At 53.1% G+C, this 16,296-nt stretch overlaps 4 protein-coding genes across 4 annotated transcripts; 1 reads left to right on the top strand and 3 right to left on the bottom strand.

The window, feature by feature from the left end:
• Positions 1-1,192: 1,192 nt before the first annotated feature.
• Positions 1,193-4,843, bottom strand: INS49_006512 (uncharacterized protein; the record flags this gene model as incomplete). Its single annotated transcript, XM_043167284.1, has 1 exon — positions 1,193-4,843. One exon carries the CDS (start codon positions 4,841-4,843, stop codon positions 1,193-1,195), a length of 3,651 nt encoding a protein of 1,216 aa, XP_043028428.1.
• Positions 4,844-7,222: 2,379 nt separating this feature from the next.
• INS49_006513 (uncharacterized protein) lies at positions 7,223-8,361 on the bottom strand (the record flags this gene model as incomplete). The annotated part of the gene is made up of 3 exons (XM_043167285.1): positions 7,223-7,946; positions 8,012-8,142; positions 8,200-8,361. 3 exons carry the CDS (start codon positions 8,359-8,361, stop codon positions 7,223-7,225), a joined length of 1,017 nt encoding a protein of 338 aa, XP_043028429.1.
• A 1,690-nt stretch (positions 8,362-10,051) lies between these two features.
• Positions 10,052-10,797, bottom strand: INS49_006514 (uncharacterized protein; the record flags this gene model as incomplete). Its single annotated transcript, XM_043167286.1, has 2 exons — positions 10,052-10,330; positions 10,405-10,797. The coding sequence occupies 2 exons, from the start codon at positions 10,795-10,797 to the stop codon at positions 10,052-10,054; spliced, it is 672 nt and encodes a 223-aa protein (XP_043028430.1).
• Positions 10,798-13,046: 2,249 nt separating this feature from the next.
• INS49_006515 (uncharacterized protein) lies at positions 13,047-14,903 on the top strand (the record flags this gene model as incomplete). The annotated part of the gene is made up of 3 exons (XM_043167287.1): positions 13,047-13,213; positions 13,276-14,324; positions 14,389-14,903. The coding sequence occupies 3 exons, from the start codon at positions 13,047-13,049 to the stop codon at positions 14,901-14,903; spliced, it is 1,731 nt and encodes a 576-aa protein (XP_043028431.1).
• Between the last annotated feature and the right edge of the window lie 1,393 nt (positions 14,904-16,296).

Here is a 16,296-nt window from a genome sequence, read left to right on the forward strand (position 1 = left end):
TGCACCCAACAAAAGGTCATACACAAGGCAAGGACTCGTCTACATCAGCAGCCATGGCGCAGCCACAGCAGCCTTGTATGGCCAATGGTACGGGCCGGATTGGCCAAATACCCTGTACGGCAGTCTTGTATTTTCTCGTGCGCCTCCAAAGTCACGAATAGTATGCGTGCTGGCCCGCACCGAGGATTTTGATAGGCTGGGAAAGACTGCTTCTTTGTTACAGATCGTTAGTTTCAGTACCGAGTTTACCCAAATTCCTCCGACCATCCTGCTCTCAGCCTCACGCCCACTTGCTTTGAGCAGGCGCCATCGCGTTGCTGTGAAGTTCAGCTAAGCTGGCAGTGCTGGGACCATGGGATAATAAACCAATAAAATATGCGGCTGGGTAAGCCGCGGCGGTGTTCCTCGATTGTCTAGTATCCCCGACATCGGAAATGGCGAGATGCCGAGGAGCGAATTGGAAAACCTCCTCTAGAGTGAGTCTAGATTAATTTCAGGCCTCGCATTTCTTGCCATATAATGACCTGCTTAGTTCTAAGTAATTTCGGAGAGCCTTACCGTGTCCACTTACTGGAGCTGGAAATCCTGCTTGGCTGGCCATACCAGAGAGCACGAGAACCACCCGCTGGCAATGAACGGACTTTGTTCTTTTATACTCCTCAAACTAGCTTGAGTCGCATAATATTCCCATCTCGACGTGTTTCTAGACAGTCCTCACACGGGGCCATTCTCTGTTCCACTGTGGCGTACGGTACCAGTAAGGCCTATTCCGAGTTCAAGAACCTCGAACGAGTGCGATAGTCAAGCCTTACACTGAATCAGTACGTCTGTCCCAAGCGGTTCTACAAGGGCTCATACTCCTGCAGGCAGACTAATCTAGACAAAGAAACACTACTTAGTGATATGGGAGTAAATGTGGCAAGAGAAGCAGTCGGGGTCGGACTTCAACCCCTGCTGTGTCAACCATGCATTTGGAGCAATCAAGTGATGACTGTGTTGAAGTCAAACCTTGCAGGAAGTAAGTGTGGCACTTCCATTACAGTAGGGTATCCTGATGGAGAGGAGCGAGCGCAACCAGGCTGGCACTGTATCATCTTGACCGAACATTAAAATGTTTTGGTATCTGATCGCCTTGGTTTACATATCAAACTGAAAACAGAATGAGTATCCCGTTCCGTGCAGGGGACAAGAATTAAGCCCTCCAAAATCCAGCCTTGGCCTCCTTGTTCCCCAGGCTCAGCCTCGACAAGTCCTGCTCAATCTCGCCAAGGGCATTGCCCCTGTTGGCAGGCACGCTTCTCACCGACGACGCCCTGTCCACTCCTCCCTCTCCCGCAACCTCATGCGCTCTCATCCTCATCGATCCCTTGCCCTTCATAAGGCTTCGCCGCTTCGCAGCGGCCATGGACCGCAGCTCGGCGTCCAGGTCGGATTCGTCACCCTGCGGCTCGCAGTATCCCTCGTCACGCTCGCTGACGTTGATGCTGATGCTGTCGTCCACCATCTTCACCACCGGCTCCCCGCCGGGAAGCCTCACCTCCGTGGCCTCGAGCGTCTCGGCAATGTCCAGGAGCAGCACGTCCATCGGGCAGATGTACGCGACTCGCTTGCGCTGGGACCAGGCCAGCACGTGGCCGCACACCTGCCCGTTATTGCGCTCGATGATCCACGCCCCGCTGTCACCGGGCAGTCCCAGTGGCAGCCGTGGCTTGTCGCCGGTGTTTCTCTCAGACGCTGGAGAGCTGGTGATCTGGTAGGTGTGGCTGGGCGACGTCCGACCGTAGATCTTGACCGAAACTAGTGTCGGTAAAATGACCCCAGTCTGCAGGCCACTGGTGCGCGCCATGCACTGGACTTCCAGGTTCGGCAGAGAGCTGGCCGGCACGACTGAAGTCGGGTGTATGGGCTGCGGTACATCACTGTCGGCGACGGGGATGGCGTTGTCCTGGGGTAGTCGGTCGTCTTTGAATTCGAAGAGAGCCCAGTCTATCTCGTGAACAAGACCCCGGTCATCGTTGCGACGGCGGATGCCGCTCGAGGCGAACACTTCGCCGAGGCTGAAGGTATCGAGGTGTTCTTCGTCTTGCGTGTCTGGGCTGGCAAAGAAGCCCTCCTCGACGTCGTCAAGGGCTGGCTGGCTCACGACATACCCGTCTCCGCAGCCCGGCTCTATGCCGGGAATATCTCCAGTCTCGCCGTATTGGTCTTCTTCGGGCTCCTCGTCAGAGTATTCGCTGGTGACGGCAGACTCGGTGAAGGCGTCAGAACCATCGTCGGAGAATTCGGCCGCGAAGTCTTCGGTATCGCTACTACTACCCGAGTTGGGCGAATCCTCATCCGGGTATTGCTGAGCGTACCAGGCAGCCAGGTCAGGCACCTGATTCTCCGAGCCTGCTCCGCTCCGCAGAGGCTGCTTTTGACCTTCAGGAGCAGATGCCTCCGGGTCGTCAAGCATGTGGTGCACTGTCATGCCATAGGTCTTTTCATCAACCACAACTAGTCCTCCGAAGCTGACTGGCGGTAAGTGACGATCGCCAATCCAAGCTCCTATACTGGCTCCATTCAGTGGGCGCTCCTGGAAGCTACCATTAGCGGCCACTACTTCGCCTTGCTCGGCACTCTCTGGGTGGGCCACGCTGCGCTTAGTACCTTGATTTCGAGACCGGAGGACTTGTCCTCGGCACACCTTCAGGGCGAAGCCGGTGGTGCCATCGAACAGTGCGCCCATCTTCCGTCTTAGAATTGCCTTGACCTTGGAGACAGAGGTGCACACGACGAGCACGGTAGGTGTGGTTTCCTTTGCCGTCTCGCCGATTGACTCGAGTGAGATCTCGACTGATTCGGGGTTCTTGCGATAGAAGTGTCGAAGAGCCTGGTTGATTTGTGGCATGAGCACGGCATTCCAGTGCTCGACAGCCTCAGGAGGAAGTGGTGTATGTGGATAGAGGCGGCTCTTGGTCGATCGCTTGGCTCGCAGTTCGGTAGACGCAGGGGCTGCTTGATCAGTGAGCATACGGAGTTGTATGTGGACGCTGGTGGGCATACCTCGCTGGGTTTGGGTCTCCGGCGGCGCCGACCCTGCAGGGCTCCTCGACACGGTTGTCTGAGGAACCGTCGGGGCAAAGCCAGCCTCCCGTGCCTTTTCATCTCTTGATGACGATGCGATCGCCTTGTCGGACTTCTGCCCCTCTGCCTGTTTGGACGAAGACTGGATTCCCAAATCGCTACTCAGGCGATCCTCAAGGCCACCTACGCTGTCAAGTATGGCGCATACCTCGAGGTATCGGCTGGCGCTGACCTGCACACGCGTCATGACTTGACTGCTCTCTGTTCCGGCGGCTAGTTCTTCGTCAACGGCCTTCCAGCACGTTTGTACTGCCTTCGTGTACAGTGTTCCACAGTTCTTGGCCAACTGTTCCAGAATGACCTCGGGTACGGATGTGGCTGATGGTGAGGAGACAAGGTTCTCAAGATTTGTCCACATGCCAATGGAGAGCAGGAGCATTCCAAGTGAGTAGACGTCGAATGCTTTGGAGTCGGGATTCGACAGGAGAGACTGTTGCGCTGTCGTCTTCGGGTCGAGAGGGTGTCGGTAAAGTGATGTTGTGGGCGTGGACCCCTCCTGAAAGCTCTCGGGAAACAAGTCGAAGGAAGAGATCAATGGCCGTCGGATGTCAACCTCTCCAGCACCCATGCCCGGTTCAACACCGACTGCCTTGCAAAACGAGATGCTAGAGTTCGTCAGGTTGCCGTGAGTGATCCCCCGTGCGTGCATGTCGAATACAGTGTTTGCAAGGTTGTAGGCGAGGCGGAACTTGGCCTCAAGGGTCGGTTCGAAGTCAGGTCGTGCCAAAAGATCGGACAGAGAGCATAGTGTGTTTAGGGTGTTATGTGTCAAAGGTTCGTAAGAGATGGGATTGAAGCCCGGCGGGAAGTGGTAGACCAGGCCAAGCCTCGAATTGTCCATGTCTTCGAAGTAGCCCAGCAGCTGCGGAAGCCCAGTCCAGGAACCCGGGGAGCGCTGTGGTTCGGTCTGCAGGCCAGCAGAAAGCTTCTCGAATCGAGACATATCTGGCATGATGCCCGTCGCAGAGTACATGGGGTCAAACTCGGCATGTTCTAGAAGCAGTGCAGTGTAAGGGCGGCCATTGTTCCTAGTCAAGTCGGAATACGCCTGTTTGCTCATGTAAACAATGTCCCGAGTGTGGACGTCAGGAGTGGTCTCGGACATGGGGATTGGCTGTCTGTCTCTCAGACTGGTTAATGTCTGAGGGTTGACCTGCTGTGGTGTCTGCATCCTGGTTGACTCAAAGGCCCGCAGGTCCTCAGTGGAAGCCCCTGGGTAATTTCTTGCCCGCGCTGATGATGCAGCATTTGATCTTGTCCTAGAAAGGTCGTATAGGGTGTCGATAGATGTAGTCAGATCTCTGACCAAGTCCTCAAAGCGAGCTTTGTCCCATGCCACAATGGGAATCTTCTTGTCCCCTATGGGTGGAAGACCACCGGCCTGCCGTCTGGAGCTCGCCCATAATGGTTCCGCCTCAGCCAGTATCTCCTTGATCGTTGACATGATACTCCCTACAACCTCGCTCAGCCCAGCCTTTGACAGGGAGTCATCGATGATGTCCTGGTGGCCAGGGTCGGACCATTCCAGGCCCCAGGTGACGAGACGGTCATTCTGGATCTTCAGCTTCCGGTGAAGGGACTTGATGTCAGGGTCCTCGGCGTTCTGGACTGGTTCCTTGACGAAGTCGGAGGACTTTTTGGTGTCGTTATAGAGTCTGCTGAGCCGCCGCTGGACGGGCAGCTGGTAGCCGCCCTGGGGAATACCGTACGACTCCATGATGGGGCTGCGTGAGAGATACACGCGCTCACTGGAGACGATGAAGATACGGTGACGGCAGTTGTGCAGACGACAAGAGTGCTAAGGTGATTTTGTCTGTTCACCTCATTGCCCTGGGCGTGTGGCAGAGTGGGGAGTATCTCAAGGGAGAGTGTCCAACCGAAAGGTGGACCCGGGAGAAATGCTCAGGCGTAACTGCCGCGTGTATATCGCCCTGGATGGTGGGCTTGTGTGACCAGGCCGGAGACTGGGAGGCGTGTACAGCTCGGCTCAGCTCAGGTCAGTGACGGCAGCGGGCATGCGGCGCAAGAGTGTGATGGTACGGAAAGAAGCGAGGGCGAAGAGGGCTTCATCAAGATCAGGGCCGGACAGTGTTTCAACGGAGGGCCGCGAGAGGGGGACCCTACGACCCCCAGGGAGCCGGGAGATGGGCGCAGATGAAACAAAAAAGGCGGCCAGACAGCAATCAATGTCAATGTCGGGACTAGTTCGTCCCAAGCATCGCGTCGATAGCGTGCTGTCCGTCTGCGGTGGCCAGGCCGAACATGGACCTGGGCGGCCAGCCTTGCAAATGGGATGCCGGATAATTCGTCTGCCTAACGCCAGAACAAGCGGGCCTATTTGCGTGTCTTCGCGTCGGGATGTCGTGGCGGCACGCTTAGAGGACAGGACCTGCAGGACTTGCAGCAGACTGTCAGGACGGCGAGGGTCGGTGGCGCCGCTTGCACAAGCCCCCAAGCAAATGCCGGTCCCGAGTTTGACGGCTGCCTGGAGGTGATGGATCAGGCATCCGTATTTCTTCTATCTCGGCACCTCAGACGCCCTGGGGGCCAATGCTGTGCGGCCTTTGTCCTAGTCCTGGCCTTGTCGCGTGCAGCGGCCCTTGCCGGCTGGTCTGCGCCGAGACTGCAGCCGGGAGTACCCATGTTATCCAAGTACCTACGTACCGACACTGCATGACCCTCAGAGCTGCCCGGCACCGAGACATTGTCTTCTTCTGTGGTATATGCCCACAATTTATCTGGGCAATCTCTATACGGAAATTCAAAATTCTCCTCAAGCCGGCAACCACATAGCACGAGGGTCACTCCCTATTCAGATGCTATTCTATCTCAGTCTAGTCTGACTGTCTGTTGACCGCGAACCAACTTTAAACAACACGAGAGGGAACTAGCTTGGCCACCACATCACTTCTGCCTCACAGGCAGACAGACTCGCATCTACTGTCGCTCTCATTCTCGGCACGGCACCGGAACGGGTGCCATCTCATGCATGCCCTAGCTCTTGTTATGGAGTGAACAAAGGTCCCTCCTCTGGGTACCTGATCGGAGTCTGACCTCGATTCCTGTGGGCCCGATTGGTGGTCTCAAGCCCGTCAACTCCTTAATCAATGTCATATGGAGATCAGATCGGTCTGATTATGCTAAGTCTTACTGTGTACATTCAGACCTTGCATGGAAGGTCTGTATTGATTCCATATGCCCACCCTGTGTCCATTTCTCGGCTGCCTATTAACCAGTAGTACGGAAAACTCTACTCCATTCAGAGCCATTGTGACCACTCCACGTTCTGCCTTACGACCGGGATACCAGAGCACAGCTACCGTAAAGCGAAACTCCATTTCGGTTGTGCAATGCGAACTTCTGCATGTGGCAAAGCGATTTGAGGGTGTGATGTTCTTTGCAAGCAACCTACCTGACTAGGCACCCACATCAGACCTGTTCCGCCAATCCCATCTGATACTGTACGTTTTGAAGCATGCCCAATGGCCGTCTCATTTGGGTATTGCTTCTGCCAGTTTCGACCGGACAGCGATTTAGCGAGACACTACCGCGTCCGTACCGAGGCTAACGAAACAGGCTCCAGGTTACAGGTTGAGGCTCTTGCTATGCAGGATTCAATCAGCAAGGATATAAATTGCGTCCTGAAGTTAGCTAACATAAGTACCTTGCACCCCCAAGCCAGCAGGATCGCACTATGCCCCATGCGGACTGAGTTACCAAAGCTTTCGGACTGCTCGATGCTCCTTGGAAGGCAGTAATGATTCCAAACACGGGCCGATGGCTTGTCCGCCTCGATCCTCCCTGTAAGATATGCCCGGATCCTCGACGCCCAAATGGCTGAGAAGCAGCCTCAGAAGCCTTGCCTTGGGATGGGGCGATCCACAGACTGATATCAAGCGAAGGCATGCAATGTTGCTCGTTCCTTGTGATCTGCAATCGTTGACCAAGATTTCATTCTCTTAGGATGAAATGAGACTTGAAGGGCAGCGGAGCCATATCCCCCAATATCTAACAACGCTCCAATCATGTTAAACATGTTCAGCATTGTAGAGACGTAATGAGTTTGACTGCTAATCCTTCGATCCCATCTCTCAAATCAGCCTTCTTGCACCAGCTGGCTCATGTCCACCGCAATCTGGGTCACAAACGCGTACGGGCGATCGAAGCAAGCATCCCAGCGCGTCTCGCCTGAAGCCCAGAACCTCTCCAGCACGGCCTTTGCTACCGTCGGCACATTTGAGCCGATATAGTAGCTGAGCTCCGGCAGCTTTTCTGACACGAAAGCCTGCATAGCTGCGTCGCCGTTCGCGGCCTGCACCCCAAGTAAGACCAAGGGCCAGATCATGGAGTACTTGGTTCCAGGGGATGACATGGCCGAGTCGAGTTGCTCTTGGAGGAGCCGGCCGTGTTCGGCGCACTTGGCGCTCATCTCGGAAGTGAGTGGCAGGATCGACAGGCTTTGCAGTGACAGGATGCAGTATAGTGACACAGCAGCCTGGTATATCTTCCCTACCAGCATCCATCCTTCTCGGGAGCAAGGTTTGGACTCGGACCATTCCTTCGGTGAGAAGATGTGAATACGGTCTAGAATGTTGCACGCCTCTTGTGTATGACACTCAGCCTCGGCATGTCCACTTTCCATAGCTCGCATACGAAGGTGATTGATCTTGATCAACTCGGCGAACAGTTTCGGGGGGCACATTTGGAAAGAAAACAGCCTCTGTCCATAATGATTGACGATAATGTCCAGGTCCTCGAGGTGCGATCCGGTCATGGCAAGGCTCGACGCAGGTGATGTCGTGTTCCCGAGTATTGCAACGCTGTGTTGTGCTACGTCAGTCTCGACGCTGATTGAAACATCACTTTCCCTCCCTTAATCACTTACAACATAAAGCAGAGAAGCAATTGATCTAGGCTCTTTGTACCCGATAGTGCACGGATACCTCCGCGGACCGTAACCAGACTGTGGACCCCTTTGAGATGCTGTCGCCAATTCGCTGAGGCGCCTTGGTGAGCCTATGTTGCGGTATAATTTAGCATGAGTGGTCGTTGAGGTTTTCTATTAGAACTCACATCAGCGAGTAAAAGTGAAATGATGCCGGCAACAAGCACATCGCCATTACGACTGTGTCTAACTTCGATATCCTCGCGGAGGGAGCGGATAATAATACCCCGGAAGTGATAGAACGACTTGGAGAGGGCGTTTTGTCGGGTGTCGTTTCCTAACCGGTTCATTCGGTGGCTAAGTGTTGTGCAGATCAGGCTGAGCCATATGTACTCGGGGAATTCAGCCCCTCTCTGGAGATGGGTAGGCGTGAGGAGATATATGCCAGGGTGCTGCCCAAGTTCATGGATAGGAACTAGGTCTTGGTATATGCAGGTGTTATCTGTCCATGTCAGTGAGGGCCTGTCGAAACGTGGCAGGGAAAAAGTACAGTACTCTACCGCCTCGAGCAAGGCGCGAAATTCCGTGTTCATCTCAGAATTTGGGGGGATTACTTCAACCACGTTTTCGCTGGCAATTTCAGTAGGATGTTTGTCGATTTCAGGGTCTGCAGTCCCATTCCGGTTCTTTTGTCGAGATTTGACCTTCCCAGGTGGGAGCCACCTCAACCTCGCAGGTTTCACATTACCATATCCAGGACATTGACTCCCCGATTGGGAGCATTTATTGCATGCTGGACGTGTGGAATCACATACCAATCGACGTCGGAGACATTCCCAACAGTGGCGCGTTCGACTTTCGTCCATGTTTGGCGTCGTCCCCCGGGATTCCAAGCCCTGGTTCGCGGGAAATCCTAGGACAAACTTTGCATAGAAGCAGATTTCTTATGGTGAAGAGTGTTGGTGATTAGTTATTGTAACCTTGGCGGCATGACAGTTGAGACTCGCGAGCTCTACTATGGATAGGTCATAGTAGACAGAGCAGAGAGGACCTGATTTGTACGAAAGCGCCTCTGTAAGCACGGATGAATCCATTCTCAGACTAACATAGAGGCATGAGCTGACGTCAAGTGGCTTCTAACGCTTGCAGGGGTTATTCGTTTGTTGCATATTTTCCCTCGTATGTTGGCGTGTCAGGATCCTTCTCTTACATATGTTGGTACCTAATGCACATCATCTGCAGCCCCCGAACCCGACGTGTCCAATGAACCAAGAGCTCAGTTCTTGGCCATCATATTCTCCTAATTTGGTCAAGCGTCAGCCTTGAAAACTGCATGCGTGAGTAAGTTAAGAAACTGTATTTCTGTGAGGCATCTACAGCATTTATTTCTCTCCTCCTGGCAGAACCATCAATGAAGACCGCGCGAAGCCCACTGTTCTCACCCATCCCGGTGACAAGGACACCATCGAACCGATGCTCTCTAGTAGAGCTAGCAACCTACGGTTTCGGCTTCTTTCTATGTGCTGTAATGGGAGATGTAGCCTACGTTGGAGTTCCAGGGATCTTCAAGTCAATATCTGCGACCTTCCAAAGAAAACGCCAGACTTATACGCTATCGGATTCACGAAAAGCAGATTATCAGTTCTCTTGAATTACCAAATATTTGTTCAAAATAATGAAACACATATGTTCCGCATTGAAGACCGTATGAAGGCCGTTTGAAAGACCAGGAACAGTCAAACTAATACAGTGTAGGCATCGAATCCAGAGGTGGACAGACGAAAGAGATGTCTTTCATAACTTAATTCAAGCAGATCTTGACGCCTATTTTCACTGTGTGGTATGATGGGGTTTAGTCTCATTCAATTAAACCGCAGAAAGGAGCTGAACGAATTGCGAGTGCGTGAATTATCAATTTGCCGTCCCCTATCCTATCCATTGAAGCTGGACACATATGGCAAAATCCGTAAATGGACCGCTGCTTTCGAAGAACGCCAGCTATTTTTGAAATTAAGAATTATCGACAACGCTTTCAAATCATCACAGCAGGAGACCAGCTCCGAAAAGGCTAGCCAAGACCACAGCAGCCACGCTACCGGCAAGTCCACTGACAGATGGGGCTAGCCCCGGAGCCATGCTCTTTGAGCTGGCCGAGCTCGAAGAGCCCGAGGCGGTCGAGGTGCCATTGGTGGTGCTGTGGTCGGTCTGGACAAGTGCAGACAGGCTCGCGTCCGTTGAGAACTCGGCCGTCACAGAGCTGCCGTTGTTGCAGTCCGACGTCTGGGTGCCCGACCCTGAGACAAAATTCACAGTCGCGCACTGAGATGTTGTCTTGTCAGCTTTTGTGTCCGTGCAAGGAGAAAATGCCAGTACTCGTGCGGGATGTCGCGTACCTGATATAGCAGCCCGTCCGGCGCATTAGCCACGACTCCCAATATCCCCTTTTGACCAACCCAGCTCTCAGGTGCTGCGACAGCTGGCTGGCAGTAGTCGCCCAGGCCATTTTGTGTGAAGATGGGGTAGAGCTGAGACCAGTTGGACGTCGCGGTCTGATCGAGCGTGCCGCGGATCAGCCAGCCTGCCGTGGGGTGGCCGAGAAACAGATCAACGGGCTCGCCACCGACGTGGAAGTCCGTCACGTTGTCCTTGGAGAAATCGATCGTGACACCGCCGCAGGGGGCATTGGCCTCGTTGTCCTCGTCGAAGGGGCCGACAGGGGCGGGAGCATTGAGGGTGACGTGCGCTGCGGCTAGGGTAGGGAGGAGGAGTAACCTGAGGGGAGCCATGTTGAAGAGCAGTTGAGAAGTAACTGAAAGTGTTGTGACTAGTTCTGTGTGGATGGCAGGCGGTGGAGCTATGAGTCTAGAGAAATTCGCCTTTTTGCTGAGGACAATTGTACTATTATATGACAGGGTAAGAATGATCTCGATGAGTCGACTTGCTCAACATACTACGACGGTGGGAACACAGAGCTATAAATCCAACAGGAGAGCTCTAAGTGATGGCTAGCGCTGGAGGAGCTACCTGGGTATGGGATGGTGCCGGCGCCAAGTTATGGCTCAAGCTGGGGTTGGAACGCCAACGGACGGGTCTCGGATGCCAGTGCGATGAGCGAGTTACAAGGGGTGATAGTAGGACATACGGGGCGGAAAGGGAATGTCCAGACCTTCGGGGTTGTGGATATCTGGTAGGGTTCGGAACTGGGCGTGGAGGTACACTTCTTGCGTGTCTCGGCTCAAGCTTGTACCAAAGTCAAGATACAGGCGCTTATCCACTTGGGAGAAACCCCCATCAATTATGATCGGATGAGATGTTCAGGCGGAAATGAAACAGTGAGCATATTGTGGGAACTCCAAGGATGGTCGAAAATCTCTGGCATTCATTGATGGGACAAGCCACAAGGTGAGCGCGTTTTGGTAGGGGAGTATCTCAAACATGCTCTCCGGCCGAGATGCGGCGACCCTTATTCAGCCGTAACCGCCTCGCTGGGACCAGCTACCGCAGCCAAGTGAACGTCCATGTTGGCAAGTAGGCTCTGAGGTCCCTCAGTACGTACCCCTGTGATCGTGGGTGTTGATCTGCGTTCCAAGATTGGGGCTTTCAAATGTTTCGAAACCCGGTGGCTGTCTGCTGGGTAGCACACGGGCGACTCGCCCGCCACAGCGTCACAAGCTTGATCTCGAAGGAATCTGAGATATTTTCGCAAGCAATGTCAGCTTCTTGTTTTGGGTTCTGAATGTAAAATTTGTTCGAGACTGTTTTCGACTTTGCTCAAATCTACAATGGCTGTCAATGGCAGCAGGGAGTCAGCTCTGGGTTCAATGGAGAAAGCAAGCCAGCCTCACTGAAATCATATCGGGGTGGCTTCTGCTTCTTCACACCGCTGCGGAGGGGTCCCTGACGGTTTGAAGAAGGCCTTGTGGCACAGATTAACTTGCTCAAAGTCTAGACCACCTGGGGGAAAGTGTCAAGCCTTTGTCACTAGACGTCTAGAGGCCGGCGCCACAACCGTGCACCAGCAAGGACAAGGCCTCGGCTACTTGAGCATGTTTCTGCTGGGTTATCGAATGGACACCAACACATTTCGAATCACCTTCGGGAACTCGGTCTCACCAGCGCACGAGTTGCAGCCCCTGGAAGCCCCCAGTGATGCTGAACAGGGGCCGGCACAGTTGCTTTGGTGTCGATGTCTGTTGCCTGTCTAACCCTCACGCAACCCATGATGCACTCACTCAGGGCGGACAACAAACGAAGAATACGACAATCGGCCAATTGAGAGCAGAGCTTGCCACGTACTCGAGGACCTAATATACCGACTAGTTCTGCCCGATTTCTGACTTGTGCACAGAGCTTATGCCAGACCTCCCACAAGCGCGTGGGGAGTAGTAGCTCGACGTCTGCGCAGCGTATCAAGAGACTGAGCAAGTTTTCCCCTTCGTTTCGGACTGGTGTGCTACAGGCTTCCTCTTTCTTCGCGCTCCCAGCTATCAACCTCGCCTCTCGGGTTTACACCGGAGCCTCACGTCTTCTCAAGTCCCACACATGCTCGGCAGCGCCTGTCAGATCTGCTTGGCGGTGACCATCTTAGGCTCTCCATCACTCAGTCTTCTTTCGTTGGTCTTTGGATGTTTGGGAGACAAACCTTGTACGACTGATCAAGGTGGTTAGACTGGTTCCACCGGTCCTCGGAAGCCTGGTTTGCCTAAATCCTCGGTCACTATCCGTGGGTCGTGCCGTGTCGAGTCTGCGCACTTTCATGCTCACCCTTTCAGCTGAGAGGTTTCCAGAAGCCGGTATCCGAGAATCCATACCGCTCTTCAGTCTCTAAAGCCGACCAGCTCTCGCAGAGAAGGTCTGGCTTTGCAACACGGCATCCTCTGCGTTTGAAGAACTAGTTGTCTTGGCTGGCACAGACATACCAGACGTCGGAGTATTAATTGCCATCTCATGAGTTCTGTGGTGTTGACAGAGCAGAAAGCCTAATCAATTCTCTACCTGCCAAGCGCGGCCTCCCTCTGCTTCGGATACAGCCAAGATGGATATGTCAGGAATGAGTATGAGCATGAGTGGGATGGGAATGGGGACGGGCATGTTCCAGGCCGATAACATGGGCCTCGCGCAGGCGTACTGGTATCTCATTGCCGGTGTATTGGGCCTCTGTGTAGCAGTACGAGCCGGCAGCTTCCTTCAAAGACGGACAAGGTCAGTAGAAGATACACGCATTTGAAGAAGGAATCTTTGCTAACACATAGAAGGTTGCGAAGGTGCTCCTCATCTTCGATCCAGTTCCCCACGAAACCATCGGGCCCGTTATCACAAGCCTTCGCAACGGCAACGGCAATCGGCCGTGAGGCCAGCTACTCCCAGATCTATGTGCCCACCAAATATCTCTCATGGATGACGCCACCGCCTATGGGCCGGATACTGATTCTCCTGGTGTACTGGGCCGTGGTCATCTATATGGCAACAGCTGGAGCCATCGTCAAAGACGCCTACTTTTGGGAGCGTATTGGTTTCCGCAACGCTTGGGTCACGGTGACACAAATTCCTTTCCTATACCTCCTTGCTTCCAAAAGCAGCATCCTTGGTGTCATTGCCGGGAGTAGCTACGAGAGGCTCAACTGGCTGCACCGATGGGTCGCTCGAACAATGTTTGTCACGGCAACTATACACGGTTTCCACTTCTGGTCCGAGTATCAACGGGCGGGTCTCGTGGCGTACATGATCAAAATGATGCCCATGATCAAATACGGATTTGCGGCATGGGGCCTGCTGCTATGGGCAAACGTCTCGGCCATGTCACCCCTCCGCCATTGGAACTACGAACTTTTTATTGCGCAGCACATGTTGACGTGGATCATTTTCCTCTACGTCATTTATGTCCATGTGCCGGCCTACGCGCAGTACAACGTGTGGTTCGCAATTGCCGCTCTGTGTTTCGACCGCCTCTATCGAACTGTCCTGCTTGTGTGGCAGAACATCAAGATCCGGCCCAACAGGTCTCAATGCAAGGGTGGACAGCGAATCGGCCATCAGGCACAGATTCGCGCCGTGGGCGAGGACATCACAATTGTCACTATCAAAGACGTTCACTTCTCATGGCGAGCCGGTCAGCACCTGTACCTGTGGATGCCGAAAATTGGATACTCGGATCACCACCCATACACTATTGCTTCCGCACATAAGCTTCCCGGCACATGTATCTGCAACAGTGTTCAGCTCGTCGTGCGGAAGCACAAGGGTTTCTCCCGAAGACTGCACAACCATGCGAAGAAGCTACAATCTTCAGGGGAAAAGGGGTCTGACAGCCTTTGTAACTGGGCCATACGGTCTGCCTCCCCGCTGGGACATATACGAGACACTTGTCCTCATCTCAGCATCCACCGGTGCAAGCTTTACTCTTCCCATTCTGGAGAGCGTCCTACTTTCCAAGGATAGGTCACTCTGCACACGGCGCATAGACTTTCTCCTTGCCGCCAAGAAAGGCGACGAAATCGACTACTACGTCCAACGGCTACACGAGATGATTGACAAGGCAGCGGATGTGGGCATCGAGTTGAGAGTACACATCCACGTAACGCAGGGGGCCGCCAGTCCCAGCTTTGGTGAACAGGACAGGAACCGGCGAGACCAAGGACGGCAAAACCTCATCATCATCAGTAGCACCATCACCCTCAAACCGCGGGAGTCTCAACAAGTCGGAAGTGGGATCCGTGGACATCGAGAAACACGCTGCCCAGGTCGGCAGACGCAGCAGTTCGGCGAGCAGCGACTCTCACGTGCACCAGTCCTCCTCACGACCGAATATCGAGGCGTTCATCAGGGACCCGGTGGAGGCTACTGGAGGGGAGACATCGGTGGTGGTTTGTGGAGGAAAATCGCTGGTGGCTAGAGCGAGGAACTGTGTTGCGAGGCTAAGTGATGAGCGTGCTGTGCACAAGGGCACTGGGGCACAAGGAATCCACCTTCACGTGGAAGAATACTGCTTTTGAGGATAATTATGCAAGGGCAAATTCTTTCGTCTACGAATGTACATAATTTACAATCAGAATGACTTATACGTACTCATGTCATTTCGGAGATCCCTCTCCCTTCTCCATCCACATCCTTTGCAGACAAGTGATGATTTACAACTGTCTCTTTATCGTTCTGTCCCATACAAGACAAATCCTCCGCTTCCCAAGTGTTAGGCACAAATTCTGCCGAACGTCCAGCATTTGTTGAATTATCTTTGCTCTCTTCTACCCTCATATTTGGAACATGGTGGCTCTAGATGTGTCTTACGCCCATGTCTACATAGGTAAGAAACTTGAAAGCGTTAAGGACTCCAGACTGCCCAGTAATGTCGAATTTAATGTTCTCTCGGCCTATTCTGCAGATTCTGCGCATGTAGTAGCGGCTTGTATAATATTCCCACTTTGAATCTCGACTGTGCAAAGTTTTATGATTGCTGGATTCATTCGATTTTGAGAAGCACGATGATTGCCCAGATGCAAAGTGGTTTACTTGCCTAGGAGTCCAACCACATGAACAGAATGATTACGCTGGACGGAAATGTTGAACTGTAGCATCAAGTGTCTCATGGCTTCATTCAGCTGGGGAACGGTAGAGAAGCAACAAGATTCAAATCCACCAAGCCTATAACGTCTTAATGCTCCGGACAAAGTGACTAGTTCATCATAGAATAGCCTTTCGAAAAGTGGCCCTGCTGGAATGTATAGATAAACGGAGTTATCTTTCAGCCTCATTCCCCAAGGAAACAATTTCATGTGTCTTATTAATCCATTTCTGCCCTGAGAATCACTAATACCATACCTAGGTATCCTCAAGACCCACGGATTATAGGTTACCTTCGACAAGACACAAGACCATGTTGAGAAATGAATTTGCAGGAGGAACAGATTGAAATTCTCCGGCCCAATATTTGGAAAGATTTCCCCAAAAAATAGACGAGATGGAGCGTTCCAAGGTTCGCACTGGAGAAAATGCTCCTGGCAAGTTGCCGTTCAGGTTTCTGTCTACAACCCTGAACCCTGACCAGGGGGTTGCCAGGGTTGGGGCCACTTATCGATAAGCAAGTGGGCTGGTGAAGCTCATGTACAAAATTTGGGTTGAGTCACAATCGGGAAGAGACTCCATGCAGCGGACTAATAGACTGAATACAGGAGTGATTCATATTGGTGGCATATAAGAAGAAGGTATGAATGCCTTCCGTCCACTTATTGCAAGTTCCAGCCTTTCTCTCAATTCATTGCGCATCGCAAATTCGCCACGGGTAACTTCGA

Source organism: Diaporthe citri (assembly GCF_014595645.1).
Source record: "Diaporthe citri strain NFHF-8-4 chromosome Unknown scaffold_2, whole genome shotgun sequence".
In the NCBI taxonomy this organism is placed as follows: Eukaryota; Fungi; Ascomycota; class Sordariomycetes; order Diaporthales; family Diaporthaceae; genus Diaporthe; species Diaporthe citri.